The 17,181-nt window shown below is 36.0% G+C and overlaps 1 protein-coding gene across 1 annotated transcript in view; it reads left to right on the top strand.

The window, feature by feature from the left end:
* LOC133546652 (A disintegrin and metalloproteinase with thrombospondin motifs 18-like) overlaps positions 1-17,181 on the top strand; it is a 197,534-nt gene that overhangs the window by 166,817 nt on the left and 13,536 nt on the right. The window contains exons 19-20 of the mRNA XM_061892447.1: positions 6,116-6,320; positions 11,811-11,993. Of these exons, the coding sequence (XP_061748431.1) occupies positions 6,116-6,320; positions 11,811-11,993 (388 nt within the window). The remainder of the gene's footprint in view (positions 1-6,115; positions 6,321-11,810; positions 11,994-17,181) is intronic.

Below are 17,181 nucleotides of genomic sequence, written 5' to 3'. Positions count from 1 at the left end.
AAATAACTATTTTCACAACCTATATATCTGCGACTTATATATGGAAAAATATTATTTTTCTCGTAAAATTTAGTAGAAAATACGATCATGGGAAAAAGCTGACATTTTGATACCAATAATAAAACAAATTGCTACTTATAAGTTACAGTTAGCATTAAGATTTGATATGTAACATCTGCTTGTAGCGTTTTAAAAACAAATATCTAAATATCCCACGCATACTTACATTTTGACACATTTTGTACACAATTTTATTTTTTTTTCTAATTAGATTGCGAATTTTTGCTTTTTTTCCTGACATTTTGCCAGCTATCAAAAAACACAATGACGATGACTTATGTTTTGTTTGATCAGCCATTTTACTGCCCTGTTACAAACACTGCTTGGAAACAATTAAGGTATACAAATAATATTTATGTGTAAATAACTAATTTCACAACCTATATATCTGCTACCTATATTTGGAAAAATATTGTTTTTCTCGTCAAATTTAGTGGAAAATACGGTAATGGGAAAAAGCTGAAATTTTGATACCAATAATAAAACAATTTGCCACTTATAAGTTACAGTTAGCATTAAGATTTGATATGTAACATCTGCTTGTAGCGTTTTAAAAACAAATATCTAAATACTTACATTTGCAGACATTTTGTACACAATTTTATTATTTTTTCTAATTAGATTGCGAATTTTTGCTTTTTTTCCTGACATTTTGCGACCTATCAAAAAACACAATGACAATGACTTATGTTTTGTTTGATCAGCTGTTTTACTGCCCTGTTACAAACACTGCTTGGAAACAATTAAGGTATACAAATAATATTTCTGTGTAAATAAGACGTTTCAAAACCTAAACATCTGTGGATTATAGTCAGGTGCGAAAATTTAGTGGGTGTGGCTTATATGTGTCGTCTGGAAAACACAATAATGAGAAAAAGCTGAAATTTTGATACCAATAATAAAACAATTGGTCACTTATAACTTACAGCTAGCATGTTTGTTGCATTTGAAAAAAACAAATAGCTAAATATCCCGCACATGCTTAGATTTATACATTTTTTTTACAATTTTTTTTTTGTTATTAAATGGCATATTTTTGCACTTTTTTCTGACCATTTGCGGCCTAACAAAAAACACAATGACAATGACTTCTGTTTTGTTTGATCAGCCGTTTTACTGCCGCTGCGACTTATCGTCAGGTGCGGCTTACATACGGAAAAATATTGTTTTCCCTCATGAAATTTAGTGGGCGGGGCTTATGTACCAGTGCGCTCTTTCGTCTGGAAAATATGGTAATGAGAAAAAGCCGAAATTTTGATACCAATAATAAAACAAGTTGTCACCTATAACTTACAGCTAGTATGTTTGTTGCATTTGAAAAAAACTAATATCTAAATATCACGCGCATGTCTAGATTTAAACATTTTTTAAACAATTTTTGTTTAGTTTTCTTATTAAATGGCATATTTTTGCTCTTTTTTCTGACCATTTGCGGGCTAACAAAAAAACACAATGACAATGACTTCTGTTTTGTTTGATCAGCCGTTTTACTGCCGCTGCGACTTGTAGTCAGGTGCGGCTTATATACGGAAAAATATTGTTTTTCTCATGAAATTAAGTGGGCGGGGCTTATGTACCAGTGCGCTCTTTCGTCTGGAAAATATGGTAATGAGAAAAAGCTGACATTTTGATACCAATAATAAAACAATTTGTCGCTTATAACTTACAGCTAGCATGTTTGTTGCATTTGAAAAAAACAAATAGCTAAATATCCCCAAATGTTTATATTTACACATTTTTTAAACAATTTTTGTTTTTTTTTCTTATTAAATGGCGTATTTTTGCTCTTTTTTCTGACCCTTTGCGGGCTAACAAAAGAGACGACGACGGTGACTTCTGTTTTGTTTGATCCGCCGTTTTACTGCCGCTGCGACTTATAGTCAGGTGCGGCTTTATATACAGAAAAATATAGTTTTTTCTCATGAAATTAAGTGGGCGGGGCTTATGTACCAGTACGCCCTTTCGTCTGGAAAATATGGTAATGAGAAAAAGCCGACATTTTGATACCAATAATAAAACAATTTGTCGCTTATAACTTACAGCTAGCATGTTTGTTGCATTTGAAAAAAACAAATAGATAAATATCCCCAAATGTTTATATTTACACATTTTTTAAACAATTTTTGTTTTGTTTTCTTATTAAATGGCGTATTTTTGCACTTTTTTCTGACCCTTTGCGGGCTAACAAAAGAGACGACGACGGTGACTTCTGTTTTGTTTGATCAGCCGTTTTACTGCCGCTGCGACTTATAGTCAGGTGCGGCTTTATATACAGAAAAATAAAGTTTTTTCTCATGAAATTAAGTGGGCGGGGCTTATGTACCAGTACGCCCTTTCGTCTGGAAAATATGGTAATGAGAAAAAGCTGACATTTTGATACCAATAATAAAACAATTTGTCACTAATAACTTACAGCTAGCATGTTTGTTGCATTTGAAAAAAACAAATAGCTAAATATCCCCAAATGTTTATATTTACACATTGTTTAAACCATTTTTGTTTTTTCTTCTTATTAAATGGCGTATTTTTGCTCTTTTTTCTTCTGACCCTTTGCGGGCTAACAAAAGAGACAACGGCGTTGACTTCTGTTTTGTTTGATCCGCCGTTTTACTGCCGCTGCGACTTATAGTCAGGTGCGGCTTTATATACGGAAAAATATAGTTTTTTCTCATGAAATTAAGTGGGCGGAGCTTATGTACCAGTACGCCCTTTCGTCTGGAAAATATGGTAATGAGAAAAAGCCGACATTTTGATACCAATAATAAAACAATTTGTCGCTTATAACTTACAGCTAGCATGTTTGTTGCATTTGAAAAAACAAATAGCTAAATATCCCCAAATGTTTATATTTACACATTTTTTAAACAATTTTTGTTTTGTTTTCTTATTAAATGGCGTATTTTTGCTCTTTTTTCTGACCCTTTGCGGGCTAACAAAAGAGACAACGACGGTGACTTCTGTTTTGTTTGATCAGCCGTTTTACTGTCGCTGCGACTTATAGTCAGGTGCGGCTTTATATACGGAAAAATATAGTTTTTTCTCATGAAATTAAGTGGGCGAGGCTTATGTACCAGTACGCCCTTTCGTCTGGAAAATATGGTAATGAGGAAAAGCTGAAATTTTGATACCAATAATAAAATAATCAGTCACTTATAACTTACAGCTAGCATGTTTGTTGCGTTTGAAAGAATACAAATAGCTAAATATCCTGCGCATGCTTGGATTTACACATTTTTTCACACTTTTTATTTTCTTATTAAACGGCATATTTTTGCTCTTTTTTCTGACCATTTGCGGGCTAACAAAAAAAATACAATGACAATGACTTCTGTTTTGTTTGATCAGTCGTTTTACTGCCGCTGCGACTTATACTCAGGTGCGGCTTATATATGGAAAAATATAGTTTTTTATCATGGAATTTAGTGGGCGGGGCTTATGTACCAGTGCGCTCTTTCATCTGGAAAATATGGTAATAAGAAAAAGCTGAAATTTTGATGCCAAAAATAAAACAATTTATAACTTACAGCTAGCACGTTTGTTGCATTTGAAAAAAACAAATAGCTAAATATCCCCAAATGTTTATATTTACACATTTTTTGTTTTGTTTTCTTATTAAATGGCGTATTTTTGCACTTTTTTCTGACCCTTTGCGGGCTAACAAAAGAGACGACGGTGACTTCTGTTTTGTTTGATCCGCCGTTTTACTACCGGTGCGGTTTATATATGGAAAAATATAGTTTTTCTTATAAAATTTTGTGGGCGGGGCTTATAAATAGCTTATAGATTTAAACATTTTGTGCAAACCCAAACATTTTTTGTTCTTATTACGTTACTCTTTTTCCTGACATTTTTTACCGTTTTTTTTTTCTAACAACAAGTTGCAGGCTAACAAAACTGGAGCTGGGGGCCACAAATGGCCCTCGGGCCACACTTTGGACACCTGCGGCTTACAGTGTAAGATTTTTGGAGGTTTTAAAGAGCAAAGTTTTCTTTTTATTCCATAATAACTTAAATGAAAGTTGTGTTTAGAGACTGAACAAACTGCTACGTAGATGCAGAGACCAGCCGTGCGTTTCCACCTCCCTTTCAAAGTCTTCAGTGCAAGTTTCAACAAGACCCGATAAGAGGCCTTAGTCCCGGGTGGTGGTTTACATCCGTGCTTTGGGGTCAGGGAGGAGAGCGGCCGCCACTTCAGCTAATGTTCCAATTATGCCTGCCGCGTCCAAACCGCCGCGGCCAAAATAGAAACGCAGCACGCCCGCGTGGGATGTTGAGGATGTTGAGGATGTTGTCGCGTCGCCCGCCGCCGAGGAGGAGGAAGGCGGCTGCAAACAAGTCCAAGTCCAAGCCAAAGAACTATCGCTTACACGTCCCAACACTCGGCCTCTGTTTCTCGCCAACGTTCCCACCACCCGAGACGCCGTTTCCTGTCTCTAATCCGTCACAAGCATTTCTCTTATCTTGGCCAGCGATATGAAACACTACCCCCCCCCCCCCCCCTTCCTTCATTTGGACCCTCAAACCTCCATAGATATTACACTGTAAGCCATGGGTGTCCAAAGTGCGGCCCAGGGGCCATTTGTGGCCCCCGGCTCCAGTTTTCTTAGCCCGCAACCTGTAAAAATGTCAGCAAAAAGAGCAAAAATACGCAATGTAATAAGAAAAACAAATAAAAATTGTATACAAAATATATATATATATATATATATATATATATATATATATATATATATATATATATATATATATATATATATATATATATATATATATATATGTGTAGTATTATGTAATAATATAGTATATATATTGTACTATATAGTATATACATTAATATAGTAATATAGTATATATATCATACTATATAGTATATATATTAATATAGTAATATAGTATATATATTATACTGTATACATACATATATATATATATATATATTATACAATAGTATACATACATACAAATGTACATATATATATATATATATATATATATATATATATATATATATATATATATATATATATATATATATATATATATATATATATATATATATATGTATATATATGTAAATACATATATATATATATATATATATATATATATATATGTGTGTGTATATGTGTGTGTAAATAAATTAATGTAAATTATATAAAAAATTCTGAAAATGTAAATATCTGTAAAAAAAAAAACAACAACTAACAAAGACACTCCAACACAAATCGAGGTTCTCAGTAAAAATCTCAGTTGATAAACATAAAGAAAAAAAAAATAATAACAATATATATATATTTTTTAATTTATTTAAATGAAAAAAAAATACAAATTCCGAAAATCTAAATATCTGTAAAAAGAAATGTTTTCAAATACTTCAACACAGATAGAAGTTCTCAGTGGGAATCTTGCTTGATATAAAAGAATTAGAAAAAAAAAAAAATACAAAAAAGTAGATACAAATTAAAAAACAATTTAAAGAATAAGAATAACAAATAAATACAAATAAAATTAAAACGTCTGAAAATGTAAATATCTGTAAAATAGACAAACAAACAAAAACACTTCAACACAAACTCAGGTTCTCAGTATGAATCCTGCTTGAAATAAATGACGAAAAAAAAAGACAAATAAAATAAAATAAATTCAGAAAAATAAACAATTAAAAATAATAACAAAAAATAAACACAAATTATATTAAAAGGGTTGAAAATGTAATTATCTGTAAAAAAACAACAACAACAGTAGAAATATTGCTTTATATAAATAAATAAAAAATACAATAAAATAAATTAAAAATATATAAATCAAAAATAATAATGCTATCCATCCATCCATCCATTTTCTACCGCTTATTCCCTTTCGGGGTCGCGGGAGGCGCTTGCGCCTATCTCTGCTACAATCGGGCGGAAGGCAGGGTACACCCTGGACAAGTCGCCACCTCATCGCAGATAATAATGCTAAATGAATTTAAAAAAAAAACACTCAAGACAGGTTCTAAGTGGAAGAGAATGTACAAATTGTGAAGGGAAAAAGCCAACGTTGTGACGTCCTTCAGCTGGTGGACCGGAGCCTGGGGGTCCTGCAGCCGCTCGTGTGGTGGGGGCCAGCAGGGCAGAAGTCTGCGCTGCATGAGGAAGGTCACCTACCAAAGAGAGGAGGGGGCCCCTCACTCCCTCTGCCCCGTCATCTCACCTGCTCAGGTGCAGCCCTGCAACACCCTGGCCTGCCCGCCGGACTGGAACACTGGATCCTGGTCTCAGGTACTTTTCACCTCCAAACACATTTTTATTATCTTTATTATTATTATTATTATTATAATTATTATTATTATTGGCCCACTTATTTATAATTGTTCAAACTCAATTATACACTGCATGACTTTAATGGACGTTATTTGCAGCTAAATTGAGTTTTAATAACATATTTTAAATAATGTTTCGTATTTTGACATACATATAGTTAAAATAGTTGCAATATTTTAAAGTAAAGTGACAAAAAAAAAGGCTTAATCGAAGACTTCAAAATAAAAGGACTTTAGACGGTCACAGGCTTTTCTTCTAAATGCTCTGCCGCCATCTAGTGGACATGTTGTAAACTGACAGATCCAAAAAGTAGACAAATAAATAGTCTATTTTCCAGTACAAAATTAAATATGTTTTAGATATAAATCAGAATATAATAACAGTAAATTTAGTAACACTCAAACGACAGGATATGACTAATGATAATTATTTAAAAATAAAAAAGTAGTTGCTTGTATAGCATTTTTCTATTTTTGATTTACTCAAAGTGCTTTATGTGCTGTATTACATTTATTAATAAATCAATTAAATATGATAATTAAAAAGGATTGACTGTTTCATTTATATACATTGTTTGTTATAAATATTACATAATTCAATAATATTTTTGTATTAAATGGGATTAACATCAAAATAAAATAATAGTGAAATGTAGTAATATTCACACTACTTTATAATACATTTGTTTTTCAAAAATAAATAGAAAAATCTCTTTACTATTTTTACTGTATCCATTTATTTCAATATGCTACTCAGTAAAATATAACCAATAATAATACCAATCATCCTCAAAAGGTTCAGAGAATCCGGACATATCACTGCACGTAAGCCATGATATTACGCAACTTCCATCCCTCAATTTGTATCGCGTCAAAAACGAACATCAGTGTGTAAATGATATCACCACATGGGCTTAGGAACACTTCAGAAAACCACTGTCAGTAACTACAATTATTCGCTACATATGTAAGTGCGAGTTAAAACTCCACTCCGCAAAGCCACAGCCATTTGTCAACAACACCCAGAAACGCCGCCGGCTTGGCTGGGCCCGGGCTCACCTAAGATGGACTGATGCAAAGTGGAAAGGAGTTCTGTGGTCTCACCAGTCCATATTTCGAATTGTATTTGGAAACTGTGGAAAAGAACCATACCTATGTGTGATGGTATGGGGGTGCATTAGTGCCCAAGGCATGGGTAACTTACACATCTGTGAAGGCACCATTAATGCTGAAAGGTACATACAGGTTTTGGAACAACATAAGCTGCCATCTAAGCAACGTTATCACGGACGCCCCTGCTTATTTCAGCAAGAAGAGGCCAAGCCACATGTTACAACAGCGTGGCTTCAAAGTACAAGAGGGCCGTTGCTGGACCGGCCTGCCTGTAGTCCAGACCGGTCTTCCATGGAAAATGTGTGGTGCAAAATATATATATATATATATATATATATATATATATATATATATATATATATATATATATATATATATATATATATATATATATATATATATATAATATGTTAGATCTACTATGGACTAGACTCTCACTAATATGTTAGATCCACTATGGACTGGACTCTCACTATTATGTTAGATCCACTATGGACTGGACTCTCACTATTATGTTAGATCCACTATGGACTGGACTCTCACTATTATGTTAGATCCACTACGGACTGGACTCTCACTATTATGTTGGATCCACTATGGACTGGACTCTAACACTATTATGTTGGATCCACTATGGACTGGACTCCCACTATTATGTTGGATCCACTATGGACTGGACTCTCACTATTATGTTAGATCCACTATGGACTGGACTCTCACTATTATGTTGGATCCACTATGGACTGGACTCTCACTATTATGTTAGATCCACTACGGACTGGACTCTCACTATTATGTTAGATCCACTATGGACTGGACTCCCACTATTATGTTGGATCCACTATAGACTGGACTCTCACACTATTATGTCAGATCCACTATGGACTGGACTCTCACACTATTATGTCAGATCCACTATGGACTGGACTCTAACACTATTATGTTAGATCCACTATGGACTGAACTCTAACACTATTATATTAGATCCACTATGGACTGGACTTCCACTATTATGTTGGATCCACTATGGAATGGACTCTCACTATTATGTTAGATCCACTATGGACTGAACTCTAACACTATTATATTAGATCCACTATGGACTGGACTCCCACTATTATGTTGGATCCACTATGGACTGGACTCTCACTATTATGTTAGATCCACTATGGACTGAACTCTAACACTATTATATTAGATCCACTATGGACTGGACTCCCACTATTATGTTGGATCCACTATGGACTGGACTCTCACTATTATGTTAGATCCACTATGGACTGGACTCTCACTATTATGTTGGATCCACTATGGACTGGACTCTCATTATTATGTTAGATCCACTATGGACTGGACTCCCACTATTATGTTGGATCCACTATGGACTGGACTCTCACTATTATATTAGATCCACTATGGACTGGACTCCCACTATTATGTTGGATCCACTATGGACTGGACTCTCACTATTATGTTAGATCCACTATGGACTGGACTCTCACTATTATGTTGGATCCACTATGGACTGGACTCTCACTATTATGTTAGATCCACTACGGACTGGACGCTCACTATTATGTTAGATCCACTATGGACTGGACTCCCACTATTATGTTGGATCCACTATGGACTGGACTCCCACTATTATGTTGGATCCACTATGGACTGGACTCTCACTATTATGTTGGATCCACTATGGACTGGACTCTCACTATTATGTTAGATCCACTACGGACTGGACTCTCACTATTATGTTAGATCCACTATGGACTGGACTCCCACTATTATGTTGGATCCACTATGGACTGGACTCCCACTATTATGTTGGATCCACTATAGACTGGACTCTCACACTATTATGTCAGATCCACTATGGACTGGACTCTCACACTATTATGTCAGATCCACTATGGACTGGTCTCTCACTATTATGTTAGATCCACTCTGGACTGGACTCTCACTATTATGTTGGATCCACTATGGACTGGACTCTCACACTATTATGTCAGATCCACTATGGACTGGTCTCTCACTATTATGTTAGATCCACTCTGGACTGGACTCTCACTATTATGTTGGATCCACTATGGACTGGACTCTCACACTATTATGTCAGATCCACTATGGACTGGTCTCTCACTATTATGTTAGATCCACTCTGGACTGGACTCTCACTATTATGTTGGATCCACTATGGACTGGACTCTCACTATTATGTTAGATCCACTATGGACTGGACTCCCACTATTATGTTGGATCCACTATGGACTGGACTCCCACTATTATGTTGGATCCACTATAGACTGGACTCTCACACTATTATGTCAGATCCACTATGGACTGGTCTCTCACTATTATGTTAGATCCACTCTGGACTGGACTCTCACTATTATGTTGGATCCACTATGGACTGGACTCTCACACTATTATGTCAGATCCACTATGGACTGGTCTCTCACTATTATGTTAGATCCACTCTGGACTGGACTCTCACTATTATGTTGGATCCACTATGGACTGGACTCTCACACTATTATGTCAGATCCACTATGGACTGGTCTCTCACTATTATGTTAGATCCACTCTGGACTGGACTCTCACTATTATGTTGGATCCACTATGGACTGGACTCTCACTATTATGTTAGATCCACTACGGACTGGACTCTCACTATTATGTTAGATCCACTATGGACTGGACTCCCACTATTATGTTGGATCCACTATAGACTGGACTCTCACACTATTATGTCAGATCCACTATGGACTGGACTCTCACACTATTATGTCAGATCCACTATGGACTGGTCTCTCACTATTATGTTAGATCCACTCTGGACTGGACTCTCACTATTATGTTGGATCCACTATGGACTGGACTCTAACACTATTATGTTAGATCCACTATGGACTGGACTCTCACACTATTATGTTAGATCCACTATGGACTGGACTCTCACTATTATGTTGGATCCACTATGGACTGGACTCTCACTATTATGTCAGATCCACTATGGACTGGACTCTCACTATTATGTTAGATCCACTATGGACTGGACTCTCACTATTATGTTAGATCCACTATGGACTGGACTCCCACTATTATGTTGGATCCACTATAGACTGGACTCTCACACTATTATGTCAGATCCACTATGGACTGGACTCTCACACTATTATGTCAGATCCACTATGGACTGGTCTCTCACTATTATGTTAGATCCACTCTGGACTGGACTCTCACTAATATGTCGGATCCACTATGGACTGGACTCTCACTATTATGTTAGATCCACTACGGACTGGACTCTCACTATTATGTTAGATCCACTATGGACTGGACTCTCACACTATTATGTCAGATCCACTATGGACTGGACTCTCACACTATTATGTCAGAACCACTATGGACTGGTCTCTCACTATTATGTTAGGTCCACTACGGACTGGAATCTCACTATTATGTCAGATCCACTATGGACTGGACTCTCACACTATTATGTCAGATCCACTATGGACTGGACTCTCACTATTATGTTAGATCCACTACGGACTGGACTCTCACTATTATGTTAGATCCACTATGGACTGGACACTCACTAATATGTCGGATCCACTATGGACTGGACTCTCACTATTATGTTAGATCCACTACGGACTGGACTCTCACTATTATGTTAGATCCACTATGGACTGGACTCTCACACTATTATGTCAGATCCACTATGGACTGGACTCTCACACTATTATGTCAGAACCACTATGGACTGGTCTCTCACTATTATGTTAGGTCCACTACGGACTGGAATCTCACTATTATGTCAGATCCACTATGGACTGGACTCTCACACTATTATGTCAGATCCACTATGGACTGGACTCTCACTATTATGTTGGATCCACTATGGACTGGAATCTCACTATTACGTTAAATCCACTATGGACTGGACTCTAACACTATTATGTTAGATCCACTATGGACTGGACTCTCACTATTATGTTAAATCCACTATGGACAGGACTCTCACACTATTATGTCAGATCCACTATGGACTGGACTCTCACACGATTATGTTATATATATATATTGCACCACACATTTTCCATGGAAGACAGGTGTAGACTACAGGCAGGCCGGTCCAGTACCCACCCTCTTTTACTTTGAAGCCACGCTGTTGTAATATGTGGCTTGGCATCGTCTTGCTGAAATAAGCAGGGGCGTCCATGACTACATATTATATATATATGTATTTATATATAATATGTATACGTAAGGTTCTGCCTCGCCTTCTCTCCACCAACCCAAACACCTGTCTAACTTCTGACCCCGGTCCCAGTGCTCCAAGACGTGCGGCCGCGGACTCAGAAAGCGCAGCGTGTTCTGCCAGGGCGGTGACCCCGGGGCCAGCAGTGCAGGCATGTGCAGGCAGCACCAGCGGCCCAAAGCCCAGGAGACCTGCGTGCTGCGCCGCTGCCCCAAGAACGACCGGCTCCAGTGGCTTCCCGCTTCCTGGGGAGAGGTGAGCACTTCCTGCTAACTATTTCTTTGTCCAAATAAAAATAAACGCCGCAATTTTTCGTACTCATATATTAGCCGCACCTGACTATAAAGCTGCGGATATATCCTATTTTTTAAATGTTTATTTACATACCTTAATTGTTTCCAAACAGTGTCTGTAACAGGGCAGTAAAACAGCTGGCTAAACAAAACATAAGTCAGCTAAACAGACTCAATAACTCCACAGTGACATTTTGCTGAGGAATTTGTGAAAATGATACAATACAAAACAAATGCCATTGTAAGGTAGCGATGCTAACACGTTGCTTGTTAACTTGTTAGCATGATGACGCTACCTTTGTTACATCCCTATAGCACATACAAATATGCATGAAAACACTCCCAAAGACATCACACATTGGAAGGTTTAGTAAGCAAGAATTGTTTTAGTTATATTCTAAAACTTACAAACTTTGTTTGGAGGAACGAATGAAGAATCGAAACGTGTAGGTACGCTATGGACGGCTAAAAGAAAAAAAAAATATGATGAAAAAATATATAACAATGAAGAAAAATAAAAGTATTTTTATCAATATGGTTAGCCAAGAAACATCAGTAAATTAGCTGCTCCTTTTTATAAGCCGCAGGGTGCAAAGTGTAGGAAAAAAGTAGGGGGCTTATAGTTAGCATATTAGCTAACGGCGCTGGTTTTGTTGGATCACGATAACACGCACAAGTATGCATGAAAACGCTCCTACAGACATCACACATTGGAAGGTTTAGTAAGCCAGAATTGTTTTAGTTATATTGTAAAACTTACAAACGTTTGGAGGAACGAATGAAGAATTGAAACGTGTAGTTACGCTATGGACAGCTAAAAGAAAAAAAAATATGATGAAAAAAATATACAACAATGAAGAAAAATAAAAGTATTTCTACCAATATGGTTAGCCGAGAAACATCCATAAATTAGCTGCTCCTTTTTATAAGCCGCAGGGTGCAAAGTGTAGGAAAAACGTAGGGGGCTTATAGTTAGCATATTAGCTAACGGCGCTGGTTTTCTTTGATCACGATAACACGCACAAGTATGAATGAAAACACTCCTACAGACATCACACATTGGAAAGTTTAGTAAGCAAGCATTGTTTTAGTTATATTCTAAAACTTACAAACTTTGTTTGGAGGAACGAATGAAGAATTGAAACGTGTAGTTACGCTATGGATGGCTAAAAGAAAAAAAAATGATGAAAAAAATATACAACAATGAAGAAAAAGAAAAGTATTTTTACCAATATGGTTAGTCAAGAAACATCAGTAAATTAGCTGCTCCTTTTTATAGGCCGCAGGGTGCAAAGTGTAGAAAAAAGTAGGGGCTTATAGTTAGCATATTAGCTAACTGCGCTGGTTTTGTTGGATCACGATAACACGTACAAATATGCATGAAAACACTCTTACAGACATCAACAAGAGGAATGTTTTAGTATATAAGAATTGTTTTAGTTATATTTTAAAATTTACAAACATTGTTTGGAGGAACGAATGAAGAATTGAAACATGTAGGTACGCTATGGACGGCTAAAAGAGAAAAAAATATGATGAAAAAAAAACATAATGCAAAAAAAAATAAAAGTATTTTTATCAATATGGTTAGTCAAGAAACATCAGTAAATTAGCTGATCCTTTTTATAAGCCGCAGGGTGCAAAGTGTAGAAAAAAGTAGGGGCTTATAGTTAGCATATTAGCTAACGGCGCTGGTTTTGTTCGATCACGATAACACGCACAAGTATGCATGAAAACACTCCTACAGACATCACACATTGGAAGGTTTAGTAAGCCAGAATTGTTTTAGTTGTATTCTAAAACTTACAAACGTTGTTTGGAGGAATGAACGAAGAATCCCTATGTGTAGTTACGCTATGGATGGCTAGAAGAACGGCAGTCCGGTTGAAGGAAAAATTATATTAATAATGACAGGACACTGAAGAAAGATACAATTATTTTTATCGATACTGTCAGCCAGGAAAAATCCATAAATTAGCCGCTCCGTTTTATAAGCCGCAGGGTTCAAAGTGTAGGAAAAAAGTAGGGGCTCATAGTTAGCATATCAGCTAATGCTAACAACACTATCTTTGCTACATTTTGATAGCACGTACAAATATGCATGAAAACACTCCTACGGACATCACACATGGGACGGTTTAGTAAGCAAGAATTGTTGTAGTTATATTGTATGAAAAAAGTAGGGGCTTATAGTTAGCTTATTAGCTAACGACGCTAGTTTTTTTTTATATTACGATAGCACATGCAAATATGCATGAAAACACTCCTACAGAAATCACACTAGTAATGGTTTAGTACGTAAGAATTATTTTAGTTACATTGTAAAACTTACAAACGTTGTTTGGAGGAATGAACGAAGAATCCCTATGTGTAGTTACGCTATGGATGGCTAGAAGAATGGCAGTCCGGTTGAAGGAAAAAAAAATAATAATAATAACAGGACACTGAAGAAAGACACAATTTTTTTGATCAATACCATCAGCCAAAAAAAATCCATAAATTAACCGCTCCGTTTTATAAGCCGCAGGGTTCAAAGTGTAGGAAAAAAGTAGGAGCTCATAGTTAACATATCAGCTAATGCTAACAACACTATCTTTGCTACATTTTGATAGCACGTACAAATATGCATGAAAAAACTCCTACGGACATCACACATGGGACGGTTTTGTAAGCAAGATTTTTTTTAGTTATATTGTATGAAAAAAGTAGGGGCTTATAGTTAGCTTATTAGCTAACGACGCTAGTTTTTTTTTTATATTACGATAGCACATGCAAATATGCATGAAAACACTCCTACAGACATCACACTAGTAATGGTTTAGTACGTAAGAATTATTTTAGTTACATTGTAAAACTTACAAACGTTGTTTGGAGGAATGAACGAAGAATCCCTATGTGTAGTTACGCTATGGATGGCTAGAAGAACGGCAGTCCGGTTGAAGGAAAAAATAATAATAATAATAACAGGACACTGAAGAAAGACACAATTTTTTTTATCAATACCATCAGCCAAAAAAAATCCATAAATTAACCGCTCCGTTTTATAAGCCGCAGGGTTCAAAGTGTAGGAAAAAAGTAGGGGCTCATAGTTAACATATCAGCTAATGCTAACAACGCTATCTTTGCTACATTTTGATAGCACGTACAAATATGCATGAAAACACTCCTACAGACATCACACATGGGACGGTTTTGTAAGCAAGATTTTTTTTAGTTATATTGTATGAAAAAAGTAGGGGCTTATAGTTAGCTTATTAGCTAACGACGCTAGTTTTTTTTTTACATTACGATAGCACATGCAAATATGCATGAAAACACTCCTACAGACATCACACTAGTAATGGTTTAGTACGTAAGAATTATTTTAGTTACATTGTAAAACTTACAAACGTTGTTTGGAGGGATGAACGAAGAATCCCTATGTGTAGTTACGCTATGGATGGCTAGAAGAACGGCAGTCCGGTTGAAGGAAAAATTATATTAATAATGACAGGACACTGAAGAAAGATACAATTATTTTTATCGATACTGTCAGCCAGGAAAAATCCATAAATTAGCCGCTCCGTTTTATAAGCCGCAGGGTTCAAAGTGTAGGAAAAAAGTAGGGGCTCATAGTTAGCATATCAGCTAATGCTAACAACACTATCTTTGCTACATTTTGATAGCACGTACAAATATGCATGAAAAAACTCCTACGGACATCACACATGGGACGGTTTAGTAAGCAAGAATTGTTGTAGTTATATTGTATGAAAAAAGTAGGGGCTTATAGTTAGCTTATTAGCTAACAACGCTAGTTTTTTTTTATATTACGATAGCACATACAAATATGCATGAAAACACTCCTACAGACATCACACTAGGAATGGTTTAGTAAGCAAGAATTATTTTAGTTACATTGTAAAACTTACAAACGTTGTTTGGAGGAATGAACGAAGAATCCCTATGTGTAGTTACGCTATGGATGGCTAGAAGAACGGCAGTCCGGTTGAAGGAAAAATTATATTAATAATGACAGGACACTGAAGAAAGATACAATTATTTTTATCGATACTGTCAGCCAGGAAAAATCCATAAATTAGCCGCTCCGTTTTATAAGCCACAGGGTTCAAAGTGTAGGAAAAAAGTAGGGGCTCATAGTTAGCATATCAGCTAATGCTAACAACGCTATCTTTGCTACATTTTGATAGCATGTACAAATATGTATGAAAACACTCCTACAGACATCACACATTGGACGGTTTAGTAAGCAAGAATTGTTTTAGTTATATTGTAAAACTTACAAACGTTGTTTGGAGGGATGAATGAAGAATCCCTATGTGTAGTTACGCTATGGATGGCTAGAAGAACGGCAGTCCGGTTGAAGGAAAAAATAATAATAATAATAACAGGACACTGAAGTAAGACAGAATTTTTTTGATCAATACCATCAGCCCAAAAAAATCCATAAATTAGCCGCTCCGTTTTATAAGCCGCAGGGTTCAAAGTGTAGGAAAAAAGTAGGGGCTCATAGTTAGCATATCAGCTAATGCTAACAACACTATCTTTGCTACATTTTGATAGCACGTACAAATATGCATGAAAAACTCCTACGGACATCACACATGGGACGGTTTAGTAAGCAAGATTTTTTTTTAGTTATATTGTATGAAAAAAGTAGGGTCTTATAGTTAGCTTATTAGCTAACGACGCTAGTTTTTTTTTTATATTACGATAGCACATGCAAATATGCATGAAAACACTCCTACAGACATCACACTAGTAATGGTTTAGTACGTAAGAATTATTTTAGTTACATTGTAAAACTTACAAACGTTGTTTGGAGGAATGAACGAAGAATCCCTATGTGTAGTTACGCTATGGATGGCTAGAAGAATGGCAGTCCGGTTGAAGGAAAAAAAAATAATAATAATAACAGGACACTGAAGAAAGACACAATTTTTTTTATCAATACCATCAGCCAAAAAAAATCCATAAATTAACCGCTCCGTTTTATAAGCCGCAGGGTTCAAAGTGTAGGAAAAAAGTAGGGGCTCATAGTTAACATATCAGCTAATGCTAACAACGCTATCTTTGCTACATTTTGATAGCACGTACAAATATGCATGAAAACACTCCTACAGACATCACACATGGGACGGTTTAGTAAG

Source organism: Nerophis ophidion, linkage group LG02, assembly GCF_033978795.1.
Source record: "Nerophis ophidion isolate RoL-2023_Sa linkage group LG02, RoL_Noph_v1.0, whole genome shotgun sequence".
Taxonomy (NCBI): domain Eukaryota; kingdom Metazoa; phylum Chordata; class Actinopteri; order Syngnathiformes; family Syngnathidae; genus Nerophis; species Nerophis ophidion.
This window is presented reverse-complemented; position numbering and strand designations above follow the sequence as displayed.